The sequence below is a fragment of the Equus quagga genome, chromosome 12, assembly GCF_021613505.1.
Source record: "Equus quagga isolate Etosha38 chromosome 12, UCLA_HA_Equagga_1.0, whole genome shotgun sequence".
Taxonomy (NCBI): Eukaryota; Metazoa; Chordata; class Mammalia; order Perissodactyla; family Equidae; genus Equus; species Equus quagga.
In genome coordinates, this window is record NC_060278.1 from 97,735,254 (window position 1) to 97,757,661 (window position 22,408).

The 22,408-nt window shown below is 49.1% G+C and overlaps 1 protein-coding gene across 1 annotated transcript in view; it reads left to right on the plus strand.

The window, feature by feature from the left end:
• Positions 1 to 22,408, plus strand: part of EYA2 (EYA transcriptional coactivator and phosphatase 2) — a 251,791-nt gene that overhangs the window by 68,883 nt on the left and 160,500 nt on the right. Inside the window, exons 2-3 of the mRNA XM_046678181.1 lie at positions 6,244 to 6,362; positions 19,387 to 19,441. Of these exons, the coding sequence (XP_046534137.1) occupies positions 6,254 to 6,362; positions 19,387 to 19,441 (164 nt within the window). The 5' untranslated portion in view covers positions 6,244 to 6,253. The remainder of the gene's footprint in view (positions 1 to 6,243; positions 6,363 to 19,386; positions 19,442 to 22,408) is intronic.

Genomic DNA, 22,408 nt, shown 5'->3' on the forward strand with positions numbered 1-22,408 from the left:
GTGCAGGTCTGCTGGTGGCAATAATCTTAATTTTGGTTTGTTTCATTTTTGTCTTCATTTTTGGAGCTTTTTGCTGGCACAGAATTCTCCATTGACAGATGAAATTCCGTTGTTTTCTAGTTTCCATCATTTCTTTTGAGAAGTTGTATTATTCCTTCTTTAAAGAGAATTTGTCTGTTAAGCGGAGTGTACAGTTTGACTGTGATATGCCCAGGAGTATTTTTCTCTGTATTTATCCTGCTTCTGGCTCACAGAACTTCTTGATTCCATTGGCTAGATGTCTTTCATCAGTCTTGGAAGATTTTCTGTCAGTTTCTCATTACATGTTGTTTATGACTTGTTCTCTCTCTCCTCTCCTTCTGTGGCCCCTGTGACATGTATGTTAGACCTTTTCTCCATGTCCCATATTTCTTTTATGCTTTTTTTAAACCTGTTTTCCCAGCTTCTTTCTGAAATTTGTCTACTGACTTATCTTCCAGTTCATTAATCTTTCCTTCTGCTGTGTCCCATCTGTGGTCCAACTCCTCTATTGAGTTCTAAATTTCAATTGTTGTATTTTTCAGTTTTAGAATTTCCATTTATTTTTTAAAGATTCGAGTTCTTGAGCCAGCGCTGATGGCCTGGTGGTTCAAGTTCAGCATGCTACATTTCAGCAGCCCTGGTCCGGTTCCATACCACTCATCTGTCAGTAGCCATGCTGTGGCGGCGGCTCACACAGAAGAACTAGAAGGACTTACAAGTAGAATACACAACTATGTACTGGGGCTTTGGGGAGAAAAAAAAAAGAGAGAGGAAGATTAGCAACAGATGTTAGCTCAGGGAAATTCTTTCTTTAGTAGCATCCTCCATCCTAAATCTATTTTCTTGATCATGTTATCAAGGTTACTGGGAATGCCAAGTTTGGTAACTCCAGTGTCTGCATCTTATATGACTTTGGTTTTTGTCTTGGTTTTTGATCATTTCATCTTCTTTCCTTGCATGCCTGGTAATTTTTTATTAAATGCTCAACATTGTGTGTGAAAAATTGTGGGAACTCTGGAAGAGGACATCTTCCCCAAAAGAAAAGTAGCTTTTCTTCTGGCAGGTGGTAAGAGTAGAGGCAGACCACACTGATCCAGTGATGGATTCAGGTGACTCAAGACAGGACCTGTTTGGTTTGCCCTTGCTCCAAGGGATTGGCCTTTCAGGTTAGAAGCCTGCTGTGTTTACCAAGGATCCTCATCCTTGATGGGCCGTGAACTCCACTTTCTGCCTCCTTGGTACGGGGAGAAGGTACTTGCCAAAAGCTCTGCTTGGTTTCCTGCCTTCTTAGCTGCCCCTTCTGCCTGGCTTCTCCGACTCTCACCCCATCCCACTTAGGAATCAGCACATGGCTTGAAGCTCGTAACCATCAACAGATGCTCCCTTCTCCGTGGTTCTCGCATCTCTAGGGCATTTGTTCTTTGGGTCCTAGCTGCCTGAGTAGCTCTGAACTCCAGTTTTTGTCCCTCCAGCCCAGTGAGACTGGAACACTCTAAGCTGTTCTTTTGTTTCTTCTGTGCTTATAAATCGGCAATGTCTTGAGGGGAAAAATAGGAGAGGTCCGGCTGAACTCAGTCCATGTCTCATCTCTCCGGGATCTTGGGCCCTCAAGCCCTGCCTTGGTTGCCCTCCAATGCCTTGAAACAATGGGTTGTAGCTTGTATTTCTTATTGTGAAAGTGAGATTGAACAAAAAACACAAACTACCCCATCACAGCCGGGAGGTGAATTCGGTTGGAGAGTTTAATACATATTAGGAAAAATGGCTTATTTGCATTTTCTCCAATATTGGAGAAAAATGGAACTTTAAACCATCTTAAAAGGAAGACTTCAGATGAATTAAAGATAAATCTGAAATGTAAAATTCCAAGTCAGTAGCTTAAAATGTAGACAAATTTTAATATCCCAGGGTTAGGGAAAGAATTTTTACACCTAGAAAAAAGGAGATTATGGGGCAAATATGTAAGAATTTTTTGTTCTATAAAATACCATAAATAAAGAGAAGAGACAAATGAAAGATTAAGAAAAGAAATTTAAAGCATCTAAAACCAACAGTGAACTGCTGCCTGGACTCTACAAGGCACTCCAGCAAACGAACAAGACAAGAAGAAGGAAAACAAAAGAAAACCCAGTAGAAAAATGGGCAAAGATAAAAGATATAAATAGTTCCCAGAAACTCATGCCCCACCATTATGTGAGTATATGTTCGAACTCACTAGTAATCATAGAAATGCAAATTAAAACAGCCATGAGATATCATTTTCCATCCATCAGTTCGGCAAAATTAGAAAGCTGGGCAATGCCCAGTGTTAGCAAGAACTCAGGAAACTAGACGCTTCCGTACTTGTGGTGGGATTCTAGGTTAGCACGGGGTTAACAGAGGCCAGCGTGCTAGTACTTGATCGGGTTCAGATCACGCACACCAGCGACACAGAAACCCTCCTCCTCCAATAGAATAATTGTAAGGATAATTTTAAGAATTACTTAAGAATTTTAAGAATATATGTGTGTGTGCACACATGTATATGGATATACATAAATTATATATATATATTTTTAATGAAGATGTTCGTTGCAGCATTGTTTATAGAGGCTGAGAGATAAAGGCTTCCTAGCCGTCATCACTGGGGCAGTGCACATGGAATCCTAGCTATCAGCTAGATAACCAGCCATCAATATGTATGCATTTTAAAATCAGAGTACAAGCTGAAAAAAGAAGTGTAATAGACAGAATGAGATCTCGTGGGCAACACTATTCATGTAAATTAAAACACACAGGGACCGGCCCCGTGGTGCAGCGGTTAAGTGTGCACACTCTGCTTTGGTGGCCCGGGGTTCACCGGTTTGGATCCTGGGTGAAAACATGGCAAGCCATGCTGTGGCAGAAGTCCCACTTATAAAGTAGAGGAAGATGGGCACAGATGTTAGCTCAGGGCCAGTCTTCCTCAGCAAAAAGAGGAGGATTGGCACCAGGCGTTAGCTCAGGGCTAATCTTCCTCAAAAAGAAAAAAACAATTAAAACAACATGGTATCATTTTTAAAGACATATTTAATATGTTAGAGTCATTGTCTAGCATGGGGTGGAAAATATGGATAAATGGGAATTTTTAAACATCGCGTTGAGAGAAGCTAATCACTCATTTATAGATTTTCTCCCTCCCTCCCTCTGTCCCAGGCCCTCTGCCCTCCATCCCTTCCTTCCTCCCATCTTGCAACAGATGTTAATCAGGTGACAGAATGAACAGGATTCCGTGTCAGGTACTGTGGGGGAAATAAGGATGATTTCCACATTGGCTTGGCCTTCAGGGATCTTAGGCAAGAGTGTAAGACGAATACGCCACAAGCTTTAGTAGCAATACTCTGTCCCAGAGGTAAAGTTCACAGACACATTCCTGCTCTGCTGTTAGGTCAACAAATGCTGTTTGGATGTGCTAAGAGCTCTTGAGGATGACAGCAACACTCAGTAAAATAAATGAGCTATGTGACTGAGGCCAGAAGTGCCACATTGCTGTGTCTTTCCTCATCAGGCTTTTCCGATGATGCGTATGCCAGGATCTCAAATGCAAAGCCCTATAGGGACCGGGAGGAAATACAAATGGAAAAAGAGAGTCAAATGTAAGGCACTAGGGAGTGGTGGGGACTGTGACAAACTGGAGCTCATATGCCTGGACCAAAATGGGCAGCTGCTACTCAGCTCCAGCTGATTGTTGCCATGCAGAAATGTGACAATATTTTTCCATTTTCAAGAGAAGCTGAAAATCTAGATTTTTATGTGAAATTGCCTCATTTTTAAATATTGGCAACCACTTCAAATCTTCAAATATTTTTAAACCCTGAGGAGGAGGAAAAAACAATTCATTTTGTTTATAACTGGATTTGGTCATTTAGCTAACAATTTGCTGCCTCAAATACCCATACTTATAACACCTGGAAATTTAGAGACGAGTGCTATTTTTTACATCATTGTTTATTTTTTAATCTTAAATTATTTGTACACACCCAAAAGGATGAAGGGAATGAGTTTGGATAAAATGTAAATTTCTGGCACCTACAGTCAGACGACAGGTCGGACGTCTGCTCTTTGCCGAGCTCCACACATAATGCTTTGATGTATTAAAGGAACGAGACACCTAGGCCTCTCTCCTGGAGGGCCTGATGGCAGTCAAGGGACAAGAAAACAGGCATTCAGGACATGCGTATACATGGGAGTGTTTAGGACCCGAACGTTTATCAGCTAATGTAAAGACATAAACGGTAGAAGCTGATTTGCATGAGATTCTCCCATCAGATTACAAAGTATGTATAAAGCGCTTCCTGTGGGCAAGTCCTGGAATAAGTGATGTCTTTTTAAAAAATTTCTAAGTGCATCAGGCATGCAAAGATGTATAGTAACCATATGGCAGTTTTCTCCTCACACCCTAAAACAGAGGTTGGCAAACTTTTCCTGCCAGATATTAACTATTTCAGCTTTGCGGGTCTCTATGCCCACTGCTCTGCTCGGAAGACGCAGTGTGAAAGTGATGGGGGACGGTACCGTGACCAGTGAGCAGGGCTGCGCTCCGAGAAAACGTTTCCATGGATGCTGCACCTTGGCTTTCACATCATTTTCACATCATGAAATGATATCCTTCTTAGGAATTTTTTCAACCATTTAAAAAGGTGAAACCTATTCTTAGCTCACAGGTGGCACAAAATCAGATGACAGCTGGATTTGGATAGGCCATAGTTTGTGTCAACCCCTGAACTAAAACGTTACAAACACAGTTGAAACCCCAGGGCACCACTTCCCAAACTGCAGCCCCCCTTTACCTGCAGTAAGCCGTTCTCCTGAAATCGGTGTTTGTCGTTCCTAGACATACTGCTATCGTTTGTTGCTTGTGTCTGCATCCCCAAACAGCAGACAGTATTGATTTGTGTATTTTTCACTTCATAGAAATGGTGTCATACCTTGGGCACCCTCGGCGCCTTTGCCCGGGACTCCGTTTGGCCATCTCTCCATCATGCTGTGTGGCGCTCCAGTTCAGTCTTTTTCCCTGCTGTATTGTATTCCGTTGTGTGAGCAGTCTGCTCCTAGCTATTCTTCCTGTGGTAGCCAATGGGCATTTAGGTGGCCGCCTGTGACGTCTTTTCTTGACACACATCGTCTCTTTTCGTCTTCACCTGACTGTCAGGGAGGTACTGTGATCATCCCCCTGGTCCAGATGAGAAGACTTCTCGCTTAGAGCAGTGTGCTAACTTGCTCAAGGCAGTGAGCGGCAAAACTGGAATTCGAATCCGTGATCTTTTCACAGAATCTGAGTTTATAACCACGTTGCTGTCAATCAGTGCGTTGTGTTTTATTCATGCAATGGTGACAGATCTGCCGAGGATGACCTTGCGACGCTATGTGGACTCAGAAAACTTAGCTTTCCCCTGAGGACAGCTTGAGTCGGCATCAAACCCAGCTGGTTGTAGTTTCGTCCTTTGAAAACTGCCGTGTGTGATGTTGTGCGTGTTAACCAGAACCCTCGTTTCCTAACCACGGTGGGTAGGAATTTTGGCGAAATAAGTACTGACATGGTGCAAGAGCTGGAAAAGTTTTCAGTAAAAAAAGAAAGACCAGGGAGACTCGTCCCCCGTCTCACTGGCCCCCGTCAACATGTTGTCAAAATCGTGAGTAATTCTGGAGCTGGTGTTTTCTCTCTTGGGAGGGACCACCATGATGGGCGGTGGAGGTTTGCCACCTAAGGGACCTGTTAAATATTGCCGACGCCTTTTGACCCTTTGTCTGTCTGTACAAGTCACACTGCGTCCGTTTTTCTCTCTTCACTGCAGTCAACTCGCACTTCTCCCCAAGCCTCTGGCTTTTGAAAATCCACATCCATTCCCTCTCCGCCTGTTTCTCCCTTCCTCTTCCAGGAGGTCTCCCTGGCTTGCTCCAGCTCATTTCAGATGACATTTGAAAGAGACCAAAATATAATTTTTCTAATGGCAAAATACAGTAGGAAGGAGGGGAAAGTTTTAATCGTGTGGTTCTATTCTCCAGAGGGGAGCAAATCCTTCATTTTAATTCCTCATTTCCCTTTGATGAAAAGTTTAGTGAATTTTTATTATGTAGAATTTATAAGACGGCTGGGTTTAGGTAATCAGCTTTAATATTTATACTCTTAGGGAAAGAAGTAGGAATCATTAGTAAGCATGCATAATTAATGAATAAATTATATTTCCCTTTGTTTTTGTTCAGGTACAAGGAAATGCTAGAACTGGTGATCTCACCCAACCTCTCCGTAAACAGTGATTGTGCGGGGAAACTGAAGCTGGGCCGCGCTGACGCCGATGTCTGGACTCTGAGTGACGCTGCAGGTAGGCCTCCTGGCGTGGGTTTTGGTGGACCCGTGGTGGTCCCTGCTCGCCCCGCTGAGTATGTAAGGGACTGATGGCCTTAGACACACGTCCTTCCAGAAGTACTGCCGTGTGACAGCTTCTCCTGCTGCTGTTTAGAGCGTTGCCACTGGACCGAAACTTGGGCATACGTAGCTGACAATTTTTGTCTAGTCATTAGAGGGAAAAGTGTGCTAGTCTGTGTTCTGAGCTTCCTGCCTTGGTCTCCAGTTTCAAGAAATGCCGACACCTGCCGCCCCTAGTCAGTTTCGGGTGTGTTCCAGGCCCGGCCCTGGGCGTGTCCCGCAGGGTCGCGGTCCCCCGGCTCCGAGCCTCTCAGCTCCGTCCGGCCAGCGCCGCCTCCAAGCAGGCGTCTTGTTTACCGGGTTTTGACGCTGGGACGAGAACTCCTCTGCTCTTTGCTTTCAGGTCGGGTTGGAGTCAAGGAAGCAGAGGAGAGTTAAGCTGTTTAAAAAATTATTGGCAAATGATGCAGCCAGACTAGTTTTCGCCAGAACAATTCCAGCTATTGTTAGCTCTGTTTGGGATCTGTCAGCCTTCCTGGGAGAGCTGGAGTTAACAAAAGGCATTTAAGCTATTATGTTTAACCCTCGGGCTTAACCCTTTCTTTAACCGGCTTTGGGATTTGCTGCTGATGTTCTGGAACCCTCGGCTGTCTCTCCTTCACTGTCTGTGTTTGATGCCAGCTCAGGGGCACAAATACTGTGTAACTGTCGTGGAAAAGCAGAGAGACGTGTGTCTAGTCGACTATAACAGCCCAAGGAAGTGGCTTTAAGCAACTCCAGGGCTCCAGGAGTAATTAGTGCTGTCCCCAAGACTGTGAGGTTTCCCTTGCATGCTGGTGATGAAGCTGGAAGAGCCAGGAGGGTCTGGGCTCCCTCAGGCCAAACCCACATGGCAGAGAACATGCCCTCGTTCTTCCTGGCCCTTTGCAGCATCCCTGTAAACCACCCCGGGCTCTTTGAGAGTTTGAACAAATTCACTGAGCCGTGTTCAAAGTCATCCTTTTCTTTCTGAGTAGAGGCACACGTCACCTGGAAGCTGGCTTCCTTTCAGAGCCAGAAGAGATAGGAGAAGGCATGGACTGTGGAGTGAGGAAGGGCGGACTCTGAATCCCGGCCCCACAGCCTCCCAGCCAAATGGTCTTGGGCAAATTCTTGAACCTTTCTGAGCCTCGGTTTTGTCACCTGTCCAATGGGGGCGTAGGGTGTTTACGGCAACAATTGAATGACATGCTGTGTGTAAAGTCCCTCACACCTGGGGGCATGGCGCGCTAGTTGAGTTTATTATTCCATTGTCCTTCTCCCCTGAATCAGATAACCACAGTGAATTCAAAACCACAGTTGCAGACCCCCAGCTCCTAGCCAAGTCTGACCCTCAGGCATGCCTGTGTTTGGTTCACACTGTGTTTTAAATAAAAGTGACCTTGTAAGGGGCTGGCCCCGTGGCCGAGTGGTTAAGTTCGAGCCCTCTGCTGCAGGCGGCCCAGTGTTTCTTCAGTTCAAATCCTGGGCACGGACATGACACCGCTCATTGAGCCACGCTGAGGCGGCATTCCACATGCCACATCTAGAAGGACCCACAACTAAGAATATACAACTATGTACTGGGGGTCTTTGGGGAGAAAAAGGAAAGAAATAAAAAAGAATCTTTTAAAAAAAAAGGTGTAAAAATCCGGCGAGTTCACATAAAAATCTGGATTTCTCTTGAAATGCCGAGTGCTTTGGCAACGCTGGGCCCACATTCCCACCTGGCTGCCGCTGGTGGACACCGAGAGGCACCGCCCTTCAGATGAGTCCCTGCCTCTTGTCTTTAACTTATGTGAGCACATACTTAGTGCCAGGTCCTGTTCAGAGCAATAGAATGTAGGTTAATCCTCCTCCTCTTCCTCTGTCATCATCCGAGCAAACAATTGGCACTTGCTGTGTGCAGAGCAATAATGTAGTAACTCATTCACTCCCCGCAACTCTGAGAAGTGGCTAGTGATATTAACCTGATTTTACAGATGAGGAAACTGAGGCACAGAGAGGTTAAGTGGCTCGATCGAGGTGACACAGTTAAGTGATCGTCAAAATTTGAACCTAGGTAGTCTGACTCCAAAGTCTGTTCTCCTAGTCAGTCGTGGACTGTTTCTCCTTCAATTATTACACTCCTGTTAGGGCAGGAGCCCCTTCTGCAGATGTGAAAGTAGAGGCACAGGGGAGTTAAGTCACCAGCCTCAAGCTGCACAGCTCACAGCAGGGCCAGGAATCAGCCCCCGGCCCTCGGGCCCCAGAGTCTCATCTCCCTCTCTCAACTCAGCATCACTTTCTGCCAAGCTCTTAAGAGTGTCCACAGCCCTGATGTCTGTCCTCACAGTGATGGCACCCACAGGCACACTGTTTCTCTCCTATTTTGTGACTGGGAGCTGTCTGCGCCCTTTCCGTTGCCCTGGAGCAAGCTGGTGCCAAGGCGACGGCTTGGGGTAGGAGCGATGGGGCAGAGAGAGGTGGCTCCCAAATTCAGAGTGGGCCAGGCCGGCAGGGTCACCTCGCACACACACACTTTCCTTTCTCTCCAGTGGGGTGTGGGCTCCGGGACTCTGCAGGGGACATTCCACCCCAGCTGTGGCCTCGAGTGCCAGGCTCGGCTTCCCTCCCTGCCAGGCCTCTTGATCTCCCTCCTTCTGGGCCCTTCCTTCTGTTACAGGGTCGTTGTTGAGTGACCGCAGCACCCAGCTCCAAGGAGGACCCCAGGGAGACCGAGCCACAGGGCCTGCGCCACTCAGGGCGACTCTGGGGGGAACGTGGACCCAGAAGCCCCCAGTGGCTCCTGTTGAGTCCAGCTCTGCCTCTTACCAGTCATTGGTCCCTGGCCTTATGGCCTAACCTCTTTGGGGTTAATTTGCCTCATCTATTAAATGGGAATAGTTATCCCACCAACCTCATAGAGCTGATGTGAGGATGAAGGGAGTTAAAACGTGGAGAGGACTTAGTGTTTTAAAAAAGTATAGAATACGATCTGAATTCCTCCCTCTGGCCGGCAGGGTCCGCTTGTCCGTCCCCGCCAGCCTCTCGGACTCGTCTCCCCTGTGCCCTCAGCTCGCGGGGCCCGGCCCCTGGCCTTGTTTCCTCTGCTCTCACTCACAAGCGTGGTTCGGCCCTCAGGGCCTTTGCCCTTGCTGTACCCTCCGCCTGGACCAGGCTCCCCCAGGCTCTGCAGGACCATCCCCTCACTCCTCAGTTCTCATCACAGAGGTCTTTCCTGGCAAAAGTAACGGTTCATTGATTCATTCGTTTAGCAAACGTTTATTCAGCCACATGCCCAGCATTGTTTCACATACTAGAAAGACAACACAAAAACCCCTGCCCTCCAGGAGCCTGTGCTAGGTTGCTGGTGGGGCAAGAGGCTGATAATAACAGTAAATAAGCAGAATAGATAGTGTGTTGGATGAAGATACATACTGTGGGGGCGGGGGGGACATTAGGAAGGAGCACGAGGAATGCAGGGAAGTGGGTTGCCCTGTTCCATTAGGGTAGCTAGGAAAGGTGTCACTGCGAAGATTACACTTGAGCAAAGACCTGAAAGAGATGAGGGAGGGCACTTGATGCAACATGGAAGAAGAACCTTATGAGCAAAGGAAACAGCAAGTGCAAAGGCCCTGAGGCAGCAGTGTTCCCAGAGCACTTGAAGAGCAATAAGGAAGCTGGTGTGGTTGGCCCCAGGGAGAAAGGGGACAATGGGGCAGATGAGGTCAGAGAGAGAACGAGGGTCAGACCATGCCAGAGTTTGTGAGGCCCTGGAAGGACTTTGACTTCTACCCCGAGAGAGATGGGAGCCATGGGAGGGTTTGAGAGCCTGCAGAGCCCTCAGAACACCCAGCCAGGCTGTCCCGTGTCCTGTTTCATTTTCTTCATATTCCTGCCCTCCTCAGAAGTCACATGTTGGCTCCCTTGTTGTCTGTCTGTCTCCCCCGTGAGAAGGCAAGCTCTTTGCATCCAAAGTTCCAAAGTTGCCTCCGCATCTGGGAGCAGGGGGTACTTAAGCACATAGTAGGTGCTTAAGAACGACTTGTGGAATGAATGGGCACAGAAGACAAAGCAGTCTGCAAGCCCAGAAGACTGAGCCATTGAATGAGCGCCACCCTCCGGGAGCCTAGTGTAGTTTCACACCTTACGGCCTTTGCACGTGCTGTCCCTGCCACTGCCTGAACAGCCCTTCCTTTCCTCTTTTTTTTCTGTGAAAGATCCATTTCTAGCCACCAGGTAGTACATAAATACACGATGCTCATAAATATTCGAAAGGTTAAGTCCATTCTCCTTTGCCGCATCCACCAATCTTCGTCTTTTCCTCCCTCCCTGGAAGTAACCACTGTTACCGTGTTTTGTGTGCGTCTTATGAAGACCTTTCTCTATGCAATTACATATGTGTGAGTGTATATTTATATAATTTGTGTATGTATATTTATGTCAATATATATTTATAAATGTGTATTAACTATAGACATCGTAGTATTGCTGGAAAAAATTTTGAGGCACGAAAGCCATCCTGCCCAACATATTTTCCATAACTCGCTTTGTTCACTTCAAGATACATTAAGTAATGATCCACTTCTTTTTTTTTAACTGAATCATGTACCAGAGAATGGCTGTGCCCCCGTTCGTTTTGTCATCTCCCTGCGGATGAACACTGAGGTTATTGTTAATTTTTTGGTCTTACAAGCGGTGCTGCTGGGTATCGTCATGCGAGCTGCTGTGTGAAGATGTGCACTGTCTCTCTAGAGAAGTTGCTGAGGGGTGGGAGGGCGGCATCGGAGGACTCTCTTCCCCTTCCCTTCTGCCTTACGACCGCCCCCCCCCCCCCCGGATCCAGCATCACCTCTGCCTGCTTGTGAAACTCCCTGAGCCCCTCCACAGAGAGAGGTGATGGTTTCTCATTCATCCCGTCATTTCTCCAATCAGGCAGCCAACAGATTATTCAAAGCACCTGTTGTGTACGAGGCACTGAGAATTCAGCGGAGAAACAAGCCCGCCCACTGCCCGCCTTCAGGGACTTGGCATCCTGACGGTCATTCTGCTCCCACCGGCACTTTTTGCATCTCCCCATGGTCACTGCACATGACATCCTACAGAGTGTGGGCTCAGCCTGGCCACGTGTGTCTCCCAGCCTTGTCACTGGCTCACTGTGTGAACCTGGGAAAATTCCTACCCCTCTCTGAGCCTCAATCTCCTCATCTAGACAATGCAGATTATGTTTGCTGTGTGTGTTTATTCAGCAAATAGTTCACGAGTGCCTGCTGTGGGCCAGGCCCTGGTGCAGGTGCCAGGGTTGTAATGGGGAACAAGACAGACAAGTCCCCCCTCCCACAGCCTAGGTTCTAGTGGAAGAGGCAGGTACTGAATTTTTTAACAAATAAGGGATTATAAATCGTGGTCATTTCTGTGAAGAAATGAAGCAGGAGTGTGATGGAGATGGACCTGCATGTGGGCCGGCGGCTGGGAAGGCTTCAGGGTGGTGATGTCAAAAGCTTTGCAGATGCTCAACGCTTAGAACACTCTCAGGAGAGGTTAGCTGTGTGTCTCTTCCTCTTCAATGTGCGTAGAATGACCTGGGGACCTTAAATTGCATATTCCGATCCAGCCTGAGAGTCTGCATTTCTAACAAGCTCCCAGGCGATGCCGATGCTTCTTGTCCACCAGCCACTCCGAGTAACGAGATGCTAGCTCGGTGGTCCTCAGGTTCTCCTGTGCATCCGAATCACCTTGGGAGTTTTGTTAGCGCTCAGATTGCAGGGCCCCATCCCCAGCATTTCTGATTCTATAAAAGTTTGGGCCAGGGCCCAAGAATCTGCATTTCTAACAAGTCCTAGGTCATGCTGATGCAGCTGGTCCAGGGACCACACTTTGAGAATCAGGCTCCAGCACTGGTTTTAAATCTGGATGTGCATCTCCTAGGAAGTTTTTGAAATTGTTAATAAAATGCTAATGTCCAGATCCCACCCCCATACATTCTTACTTAATTGGTCAGAAGTGTGGCCAGGCAACAGGATTTTTTCAGAGTTCTCCAGATGAGTTTACTGTGCACCCAAGGTTGAGAACTGTTGTTCTAGATGGTGAATTCCTCCAAGACAAAGACAATTTCTTATTCTTATGTATGTATTAAAATTTCTGTTTCTAATAAGCACACAGCTCAGTGCATGGCTCATGGTAGATCCTTAAAAATTATTCATGGGTGGGTGGGTAGGTAGATTAATGGATGGATGGGTGGAGGACGGATGCATGGATGGATGGATGGATGGAGGATGGATGGCTGGATGGACGGATGGATGGATGGATGAGTGGATGGATGGATGGATGGATGGGTGGATGGATGGGTGGATGGATGGACGGATGGATGGACGGGTGGATGGACAGATGGATGGATGGATGGAGGATGGATGGATGGATGGATGGGTGGATGGACGGATGGATGGATGGATGAGTGGATGGATGGATGGATGGATGGACGGGTGGATGGATGGATGGATGGATGGATGGATGGATGAGTGGATGGATGGATGGACGGATGGGTGGGTAAATGGGTAGATGGAGGGTGGATGTGTGGTGGATGAATATAGAGTGGTCTTGAGGAATCACAGATAACTTCAGGTTGATAATGGCTTTGAATCCTTAGTCAAGTTTCCTTAACTTCCCCGTGCCTCATTTTTCTTCTCGTAAAGTACAGATAATAACTTCCTCATTGGTTTAAGGGGAATAAAGGAGATAAGACTCATGCAGTCCTTAGCACACTGCCTGGCTTGTAGGAACCATTTGAGAAACATTAGCTATGGTTCATTACCTCTTCAAGGGAAAATTGGATTTGAATTGTATCCCGCCTTCTGGAAGGAGGGAAAAAACATTACAGAACTAAGGAAGCAAAGCTGAATAGAGAAAATTTTTCTTTTCAAATGCAGATACGCTTTGCAGAAGCCACGGCTATAATCTCATTAAGTGTTTCCTCGGAGGGGTGAAACCACTGCCCCACGGAACAGGCGGGGCCGTCACCTTTTCTGACTTCCTCCACCTTCTCTGCCCTGGGCGTGAGTGACAAGGTCTAATTTTCAGTTTGGGCCTCTCCAGTTCCAGCCGGGCTGGCAGATTTTGAATCATTCCGCCCAAGCCCGGTGGAGCTGCCCAGAGCTCTGCCCGGTCCTCACCTGGGCACAGATCAGCTTCACCTTCGCTGCCTTTGAGCCTTTCTCAGCTGGCTTCCTGGGGGTCTTAGCACCTCTCGAGGCCTTAACAGCCTCTGCCTGCACGGAGCAGAAATCACGCTGTGTGGGCTGTTGGCGTAGGACAAGGGAATTCCCAGGCCCCTGTTCATGGAAAAGGGCTCTGACTATTGTTACTATCTGATGCCCTCCACGGGTAGAGAACGTCCACCTGTGGCTGTGTCTCACAAACTTCACACATTCTCAAGCCACTTTCTGCTGTATATTCACACCACCAATCCTGTTACTTGCTTACTAATTTTTCTTTAAAACAACTCGCTTTCAATAAATTCATTTTAAAAGGACTTAAAACCAGCTCCAGAAATGAAAACTTAGGACCTTGATAGTCTTGTTGTGATTTAGTATGCATGACAATAAATCTGTGATGATTTAAATAGGAGAATGTGTGTTTACCTACCCCCGAAAATGCTCACGCTCTGGGGTGCCCTGGCCTCGTTCCTTTCAGTCCTCAGACACAGCCCTGAGAAGGACAAATGACTTCTTCACTGTCACACAGCCACTCAGTGAGAGTCGAAATTGGGATGCGCACTTCAGGACTCCTAATACGGTGCTCCGTCGTCCTGTCGCTGTCCCTGGTCTGGGAGCAATATAAACCGCTCACACGAGGGAGATGAGCTGTTGCGGTTTGCAGACACACACCTTTTATAGCAAAGACCTGCCTCGAGACGTCGCGCACTAGAAATTGTCTCATTCCACAAGGATCAGTCAGAAGTGGCCCCTGGGGTCCAATGAGGCAACATAATAGCAGTTGCTGCTTTCGGAATCATTAGCTTCTTAATCCTCCCAGTGAGAGGTAAAAAAAAGTGTGAACATTCAAATTGGACTCACAGATTTCAGTGGCTTAAGCAGGGGCCCCCGGAGAACGGAAAGCGAATAATAGCTCCTGTGTGTTGAGTGGTTTCCCTTGGCAGGTACCTGCCTGTGCAGTCCTTGTGCAGCGGCCCTGTGCGTACGACATACCGTCCCATTTTGTGGGTGTGGAAACTGAGGCTCAGAGAGAGGAAACAACAGGCTCAGATGACACAGTTGTGTTACAGCAGAGTCAGGATTCGAATTTGGGTCTGGCCCCTTAAGCCACATGCTTTCTTTGGAAAGAACGTGAAGTTAACAAATTAGGAGATTCGGGTTGTAGATCTGGCCCCCAGCAGGTGCACGGTGAACATTTGTTGACTGCGTGAATGAACGAACCGAGAGCGTGTGTCCTTGAGCAAGTCATTTGACACAATCACATACTCACATCATCACGTGTAAGTGTGTCCTCACACACACAGACCCCAGCTTTAGTTTCCTCAGATTAAAAGTGGACCTTATGCTTTGCTCATTTGTGTTACCTTCTCGGCCCCAATATGCGTTTGAGCTCGTGACTTCTGGAAGCGAGGTTTATCTTTGAACCCAGAGTTGTGATACTTTCTAATAATTTGCAGTTATTAGCCCATGGTCTAAACTCTTGCTACTCAAAGCGTGGTTTCAGACCTGCCGCAGCAGCGTCTCCTGGGAGCTTCCTGGACCTGCAGACTCGGGTCCGCACATTTACAAGCGCCCCTGGCGAATCCCGCTCACGTTAAGGTTTTAGGCGCACTGCTCCGTACCATCCACTTTCTTCCTTTGCGCCTTGTTATAATTGTCGTCAAGTTCTTATTTGTGTAATCATTTGTTTGCCATCCTCTCCCCCACTGAACAGGAAGCCCTGTAAGGGCTGGGACCCTGACTGCTTTTGCTCACTAGACTAACCCGGTTCCTGGCGCATGCCCAGTACATGAATGAATGAATGAATGAATGAGCTCATCCAGATGCTCTGGCCATCTGTTTGGCTAATCCTACGCCCCTCACCCGTAGGAGGCTCGGGAGGAAGAGGAGGCTTAGAGTTTTAAATTCAGAAGTAAACAGAGGCGGCTTTCTGCCCCTCCCCGCCTGAGAGCTGGCGGCCCCATTTTCTGTGCCAGCCACATCCCCCGAGACACGTGGAGAAGCTCGGTGTAAATAGATTTGGCTGTGTGGAGTCAGGTCACTGGGGCTGCTTCCACCACAGGCAATGTGGATGTAAGTCACCATCCGTGACTCCGTCGACCTCAACCTCGTCTGTCATGGCAAGTTCAATGGCACTGATGAGGTTGACAACAGGAAGCTGTGGTCAATGGGAAGTCCATCTCCATCTGCCAGGCACCAGATCCCACCAATATGGAGGGGGAGGGCGATACTGCTGCTGAACATGGTGTCCTCACCACCCTGAAGATGCTTGCAGCTCCCTGGAAGAATGGAGAGAAAGGGTCATTTGCCCCTTGTGCTGATGGTGCCATGTTTGTGATGGGGTGACCATGAGAAGTATGACCACACCCTAGGTTGCCAGCATGCTCGCCTCCCCCCACCCCACCCACCACTGCTGCCAGGGTCTGTGACACTTTGGCATCATGGAGGGACTCATGACCACAGTCCACACCCTCTCTACCGCTCTGGCAAGCTGTGGTTATGATGGCCATGCTGCTGTCCAGAGCATCTGCCTGCCTCCCATGGCGCTGCAAAGCCTATAGGCAAGATCATTCCTGAGCTGCACGGGAAGCTCGCTGGCCCGGCCTCCCATGTCTCCACCCTCAGTGTGTCTGTCTGGCTCTGACCTGCCATCTGGAGAAAGTGTCAAACACAGTGGCTTCCAGAAGTGGTGAAGTGGGCATCCAGAGGGCTCACTGAAAGACGTCTGGGCTGCACTGAGGACTACGTTGTTGCCTGCCCCTCTGACAGTGATGCCCACCCCTCCACCTTTCACAGGGGGGCTGGCGTTGCCTCCACGGCCACTCTGTCAGGCCCACTTCCTGGTGTGCAGGTCATGTGCGGATACAGCTGCAGGTTGGCCTCCTGGTCCTCATGACCTCTGAGGACTAACAGCCCTGGACCACAGCAAGAGCAGCAGAGGGAGAGAGAGGCTCTCTGCCCCGGGGGAGCCTCTGCCCCAGAGCACTGAGCATCTCCATCCTGACACCGTCCCACCCCAGACCCCTGAAGAAGGGGAGGAGCTTGGAGAGCGCTGCCTCATCACATTCCATCAGGATTCTCACTGAGCTCTGCAGCATCCTCACCAGGGAGAAAAGGAAGAAGGAAGGGAGGGAGAGAGGAGGGAAGAGGATAATGGGAATAATGCACCCATTTTGTAGGTTCTCAATTCCCCCACGTCTCCTAGGATGAAAACATTAAATGCGACACCAGTTTTTTTTTAATAGATAAAAAGCCTGTATTTTTCAAAAGTCACGCAATCTGCAAAAGGAAATGCTCCTTGACGGAATGCCTGTTTCTCGCCTGCACAGTCCTCCCGGGGGCCGCTGGGGTGGGAAAGGGAGACTGTTCTGGGTCTGCACCGCAGGAGAGGGAGACCTGCCCGTGTGGGAAGGCAGGCTGCTCCACGATGCCGAGGAACTGAGAAAGCCGGAGTGAGCACACATGCAAATCGTGGCACGGAGGCTGTGGTGGGGGAGAAATGGCTTCAAACGTGTAAGGATGCCGAGTTAATCCGAGCCCGTAGGAATGTTTCCGTAGATTTAGATTGTTATGAATATTTACATATTTATTAAAGAAAACATATTCAAAATGTTTAATTCAGTAACTTATGTATTACTAAACACACTCAAACGGTGGACTTTGATCGATAATGAGACTGGCTGCTTTGGAATGACAGTTCATTCTCTGGTCCTGGAGGAGAGTGGAGAAGGGGGTGCAGGAGGCCCGGCCTGGGGCAGCACACCCAGAGTAGGGGCCTCAGCCTTGAGTGAGCACCCGCTGTGTGCCGGGGCTTTCCATGGTGTTAGACCACTGCCGTTCCAACTTATTTTTAATAAGACACATAGTAAGAAATATGTATTTTTACACCGTCATGCAGCACACACACACACACACAACACACACCCATCACATTCTCGTATCTATAACTGGAACAAAAGTCTCACACAATTGCTTCTTCCTATGGGCAGTATTTGGTGATATTGTCTATTCTGTTTTCTTTTTTAGTCTAGTTGCAGCTCTCTAAATGGACTTCAGGACTCCCACCCCCACCCCAGTGGTTTGGGACTCAAACAGAATTTGACCCAGCCGGGGAGTGGACTTGGGACTCAGAAGTGTTTGGGTTCAAGTCCCAGTTGCCGTGCCCACACGCTGTGTGGCTTGAGCAATGCACTTAGCCTTCCTCAGTTTTTTCATCTGTAAAATGGGGATAATGACATTGCCTGCCTCCTGGTATTGTCATGAGCACTGAATGAGATCATGCATATGAGCAGTTAAAACGGGGCCTGGCCCGTAGTGCACTTCTAAGTGGATGCTGGTTGCTATGATGGTGATGGCTGTCATCGTGGGCTGCAGTGTTGCGGTGGAGAAGACAAACTCTGGAGCCAGAACACCTGGGTTCAGATCACAGCTCCATCCCTTATGATCTGTGTGGCCTTGGGTGAGTTACTTGAACTCTCTGGGCCTCCAGTTCTTCATCGATGACGTGGGGGTGTGAATAGAACCCTCCTCATGGGGTGATGATGAGGATTAAAATAATTAATGCAGGTAACGGATTTAGAGGAGAGCTTGGCACGTAGCAAGTGCTGGGTAAACGATGGGCGTCGTCATCATCTTCTCCTTGAATCCTTACCCGTCCTTGGGAGATGAATATTTTTCCCCATTTCACAGGGGGGACCTCTGAGGCCCAGCGACTCCAGGCAGCCTGCCCGGAGTGTCATTGCTGGAGGGTAGGAGCTGGAATTACATTTGGCCCGCTGAGCCTCCAGCTCAGGGGCTGAGAGAGGCTCGGAGCTCCAGGGACCTGGGGGCATTTCTCGGGAGGCACAAGGACACCAGCCTCTGCCCTCCATACCAGGGAGCGTGAACTGGCAATCAGTACACACGTTGTCTAGCATTTGCCAGGGCTCCACAGTGAGGCCCTTGAGTTCTGTTGTTAAAAATGACGCAGCACCAAACGCTCCCCAGGGAACTGTCCATCTGTGGAATTATCCTCTCGCAAACGTCCCTCCATCTGAATTCCACCGCCTTTCCGTCACTTCCTGCATTATTGTCTCCTGCCGATGGCTGGATGCTGGGTGCCCAGGAATACAGTGTGCACAGGGACACAGCCTCATCAGGAGCTGGGGCCGCTTCCGTCTCCCTGATCCATGGTCTGCCTTTCCCTGAGTGCTGGGGCCAGCCCCCCCGAACCCCCTGGCTGAATTTGGGAGAGAGGGGAGGAACATCAAGGTGATGTCGTTGGAAGAAGGGAAATGGATGTTGGATAATCAAAGCCAACGGCTGCCGGCCATTCTGGGGTTCTTGGGGTTGCCTGTGAGGCAGGGGAGGGACTGGTTCTCCATCCTGGAGTGGAAATGGCTCCAGCTTGGGAATCAGGAAACCCGGTTCAGGTCCCAGTAGTGCTGCTGTCTAGTCACGTGAGCTGGCTCAAGCACGTTTTTTCTGTCCCTTTGGCCTCAGTTTCTCCATCTGTACAATGGGTGGGGTGTGAATTCCCCTCTGATGTTTCAAGATGCTATAGATTCTTCCTGTGTACCTTCCATTAGTACCTGGAGACAAGGCGCACCCGGAAGGGGTTTTCAAGGAGGAGAACGCTCGCATGTTGCTTCTCGGATGAGCTTTTGTGGTTGAGAAAGTCCCTGGCAGCAGCTCTCGATTTCTTCCCGCTTAAGCTGCCGTCTAAAGTCACAGCTTCTGTGGAGCGTCGCTCTGACAGCTAAAGCCCTTCCAATTTTCCTTTCCCCCCAGGCATCACGGCATCAGCCCCTCCGGCCCCTCCGAGCGTGTCCCAGCTCCTCGCGAGGTGAGTACCTCTGGTTTCTCCTTGGCTCCCTCTTTCTCTTTCTCTTTCTCGAGGGCAAAGGCTCTGGAGCCAGACTCCCTGGACTGGAGTCTGAGTGCCAGCACTCGCTGGCTGAGCGACCTTGAGCAACTGACTCCACCCCTCTGGGCTCAGTCTCCCCATCTGGACAAAGGGGACAATCATGATGTCTGCCTATGAAATGAACTAAAACATGTAAAAAGCGCTTAGAAGGCACCTGGAACAGAGTGTTCTGACAGTGTTGGCTGTGGCTTTCTTCTTTTTTTCAGTCTTTCCTTCTCTTCTTTCCTATGATTAGACTCTTTCTCAATCCCTCCCTCCTTCCCTGTTTCCCTTTTTTTCCTCCTTCCTTTCCTCTCCCACTTTTTCTCCCTCCCTTTCCCTCCACCCCCTTATCCTTCTCTCTCTACCTCCCTCCTTCTATCCTATCTTCCTGCTCCAACATTCACCCAACACTCCTCATGCCAAGTCCCCTGCCGAGCCCTGGAGACTCAGAGATGAGTGAGACAGAGACCCTGCCCTCGGAGAGCTTCCAGTCTAGTGGGGGAAACAGACAGACAGACAGACCAGTCAGAGATCTCAACACAGCGGGCGGCATAAATGCCCCCCCTCAGTGTGCGCAGGGGCAGAGGGAGCTCGGGGACGGACACGGCTTACCCGGGGTCCCCCCGTGCCTGCCCTCAGGGAGCTGCCACTCTGCACCTGAGAAGCCCTGGGTTTGGTCTGGCCGGACGGTCAGCGTGCCCTGTCTGGATGGTCAGCTCCTCCGTATCTGGACACGCTCCACCCGTGACGGCCCTGGAGCAGCTGTATACGAGGAACATGCTTTCTCCACCTTCCTTTCCCTCCAGATGTTTTGGGGGTTGTGTTCAGTCGGCCGACTTCTCTTCACGGCCTCGGGTTAGAGAGCTGCTCTGTCCTTCCTCTGGGTTTTCATTTTAGCCCCGTTTACTCCGAGGAGGGTAAGTAGGTTTTGCTAGGAAGCAGGAGTTGGTCATCTCAGATTCCCACCTTCTGCTCCTAAGGACAGGTGTACATCGGGGACGTTCTCAGGTAAGGGTCTCCGCTCAGCACAAAGTCCTGATGCACCGCGTGCGTGTCCAGGCGCCTCACAGAGTGGGAATAATGACTAGCAAACGCCTTCCAGGAGTGGTTCTGGCGTCTCCAGCCCAAATGAGTTGTCATGCATTTTGGAACAAGTTCCTAACCCTTGATCATGTAGTAGTCAAAACGAAAGAGTGCATGAGAACATCTTTTTATAACTCCGTAAACTTTTGTATCAGTCTCACACCTGCCACGAGGCCTCAGATGTCGGAGGAACTCTGGAAACGAACAGGTCTTCACTGAGTGACGTACCCAGAATGGGATCAGACGCGGGTTTGGGGGTCTCATGAGCGTTTGCTGGGAAACATGATAGTTAGAATGCTTAGATAGAGGATGGCAGGTGCACGTGGCGCTAGTGTCCAGGTGTGTGATCTACGGGGCCAGGGGGCATGGCCTCTGCAGCCAGCGTTCAAAGTCTGCACCAGCGGTGTGCTTTCAGTGTGTCTCTCAGTCTCTCTCCGCCTGTTTTCTCATCTGTAAAATGGGGATAGGAATGGTCCCTCCCCCCAAGGATTGTCATGCTTGTTATGAGGTTTAAACGAGCTGATCAACATAGAGTAATTAGGACAGTGCCTGGCACATAGTAGGCATGAGTTGTTAGCTGTTTTCATCACAAAGTGAAGTGGGCCGTGGAGACTGTTGCAGACAGAGGGTGATAGTCTCAAGAGGTGGCTGCTCCTCACACCCAGCTGATGGTGCTACACAGGACAGGACAGACCCAGGCTTGCCAAAGCGTCTGCTTTGCAAGAGAAGGGGGAAATAAAGAGCATGTGTGTGTTTGTGTGTGTGTGTGTGTGTGTGTGTGTGAGAGAGAGAGAGAGAGAGGGAGAGAGAGAGGGCGACCTCCTGGTTTTAAAACATTGGCAATGAATTCAAATAAAAATAAATAAATAACTGTTCCAGCCAAAGAAATTCTATTCCCGGACCCCTGGACCTCGTGTGGCCCCTGGGCCGCCATCTTGCTCTCTTCCTATTGGAAGAGCCCACCTTGACTTTCTTTCCTGCTGCTGGCAGGGCCGGGTCCGTGGCAGTCTTGTTACAGGTGCTGGCTCTGGAGTAGGGTCCTGAGGTCAAGGTTGAGATTTCCCACTTTCTAGCTGTGGCTTCAGGTTTCTTCCCTAAATGAGAGCCAAGAGCCCCCACCCAGAGTGTCGAGATGAGCGTCTGTGGAGATTTCCTGCTCCCGTGGGGCCTGAGTATCACAGTTCCCAGCTGGTGATAAGAACGCAGTGAAGGGTAGCAGTCGTCACGTTGCAGGTGTCTCAGGTCAGCGGCCCTTCCCGTCCCAGCCCCGTGGAGCCTGTTACTCACCACGGAGGGCAGAATCCAGTTGAGTTCTTTAGTTGTAAGTGGCAGAAATCTACTCTGGCTGGTGTAAGACCACCAGGACTTTTTGGGGAAGGTTTGGAGTAGCTCAAAATGTAAGTCAAAGTGGAATAATCAGGCTTCAGGCAAGACCAAGGAGGGGCTGGCCCCGTGGCCAAGTGGTTGAGTTTGCGCACTCTGCTTCGGTGGCCCAGGGCTTCACTGGTTTGGATCCTGGGGGCGGACCTAGCACCCCTCACCAGGCCACGCTGAGGCAGCATCCCACATGCCACAAGTAGAGGGACCCACAACTAAAGTATACAGCTATGTACTGAGGGTCTGGGGTAAGAAAAAGAAAAAAAAAAAAAAAGATTGGCAACAGATGTTAGTTCAGGGCCAATCTTTAGAAGAAAAAAAAACCGAAAGACCAAGGATAGGACAGCTTCTGGGATCCAAGCAATAGGAAGGAACTAAAAGACAGCTCCTCTTTTGGTGTGGCTGTTGGAATGAATTATTCAGCCCAAGATTTAAATTCCCAGG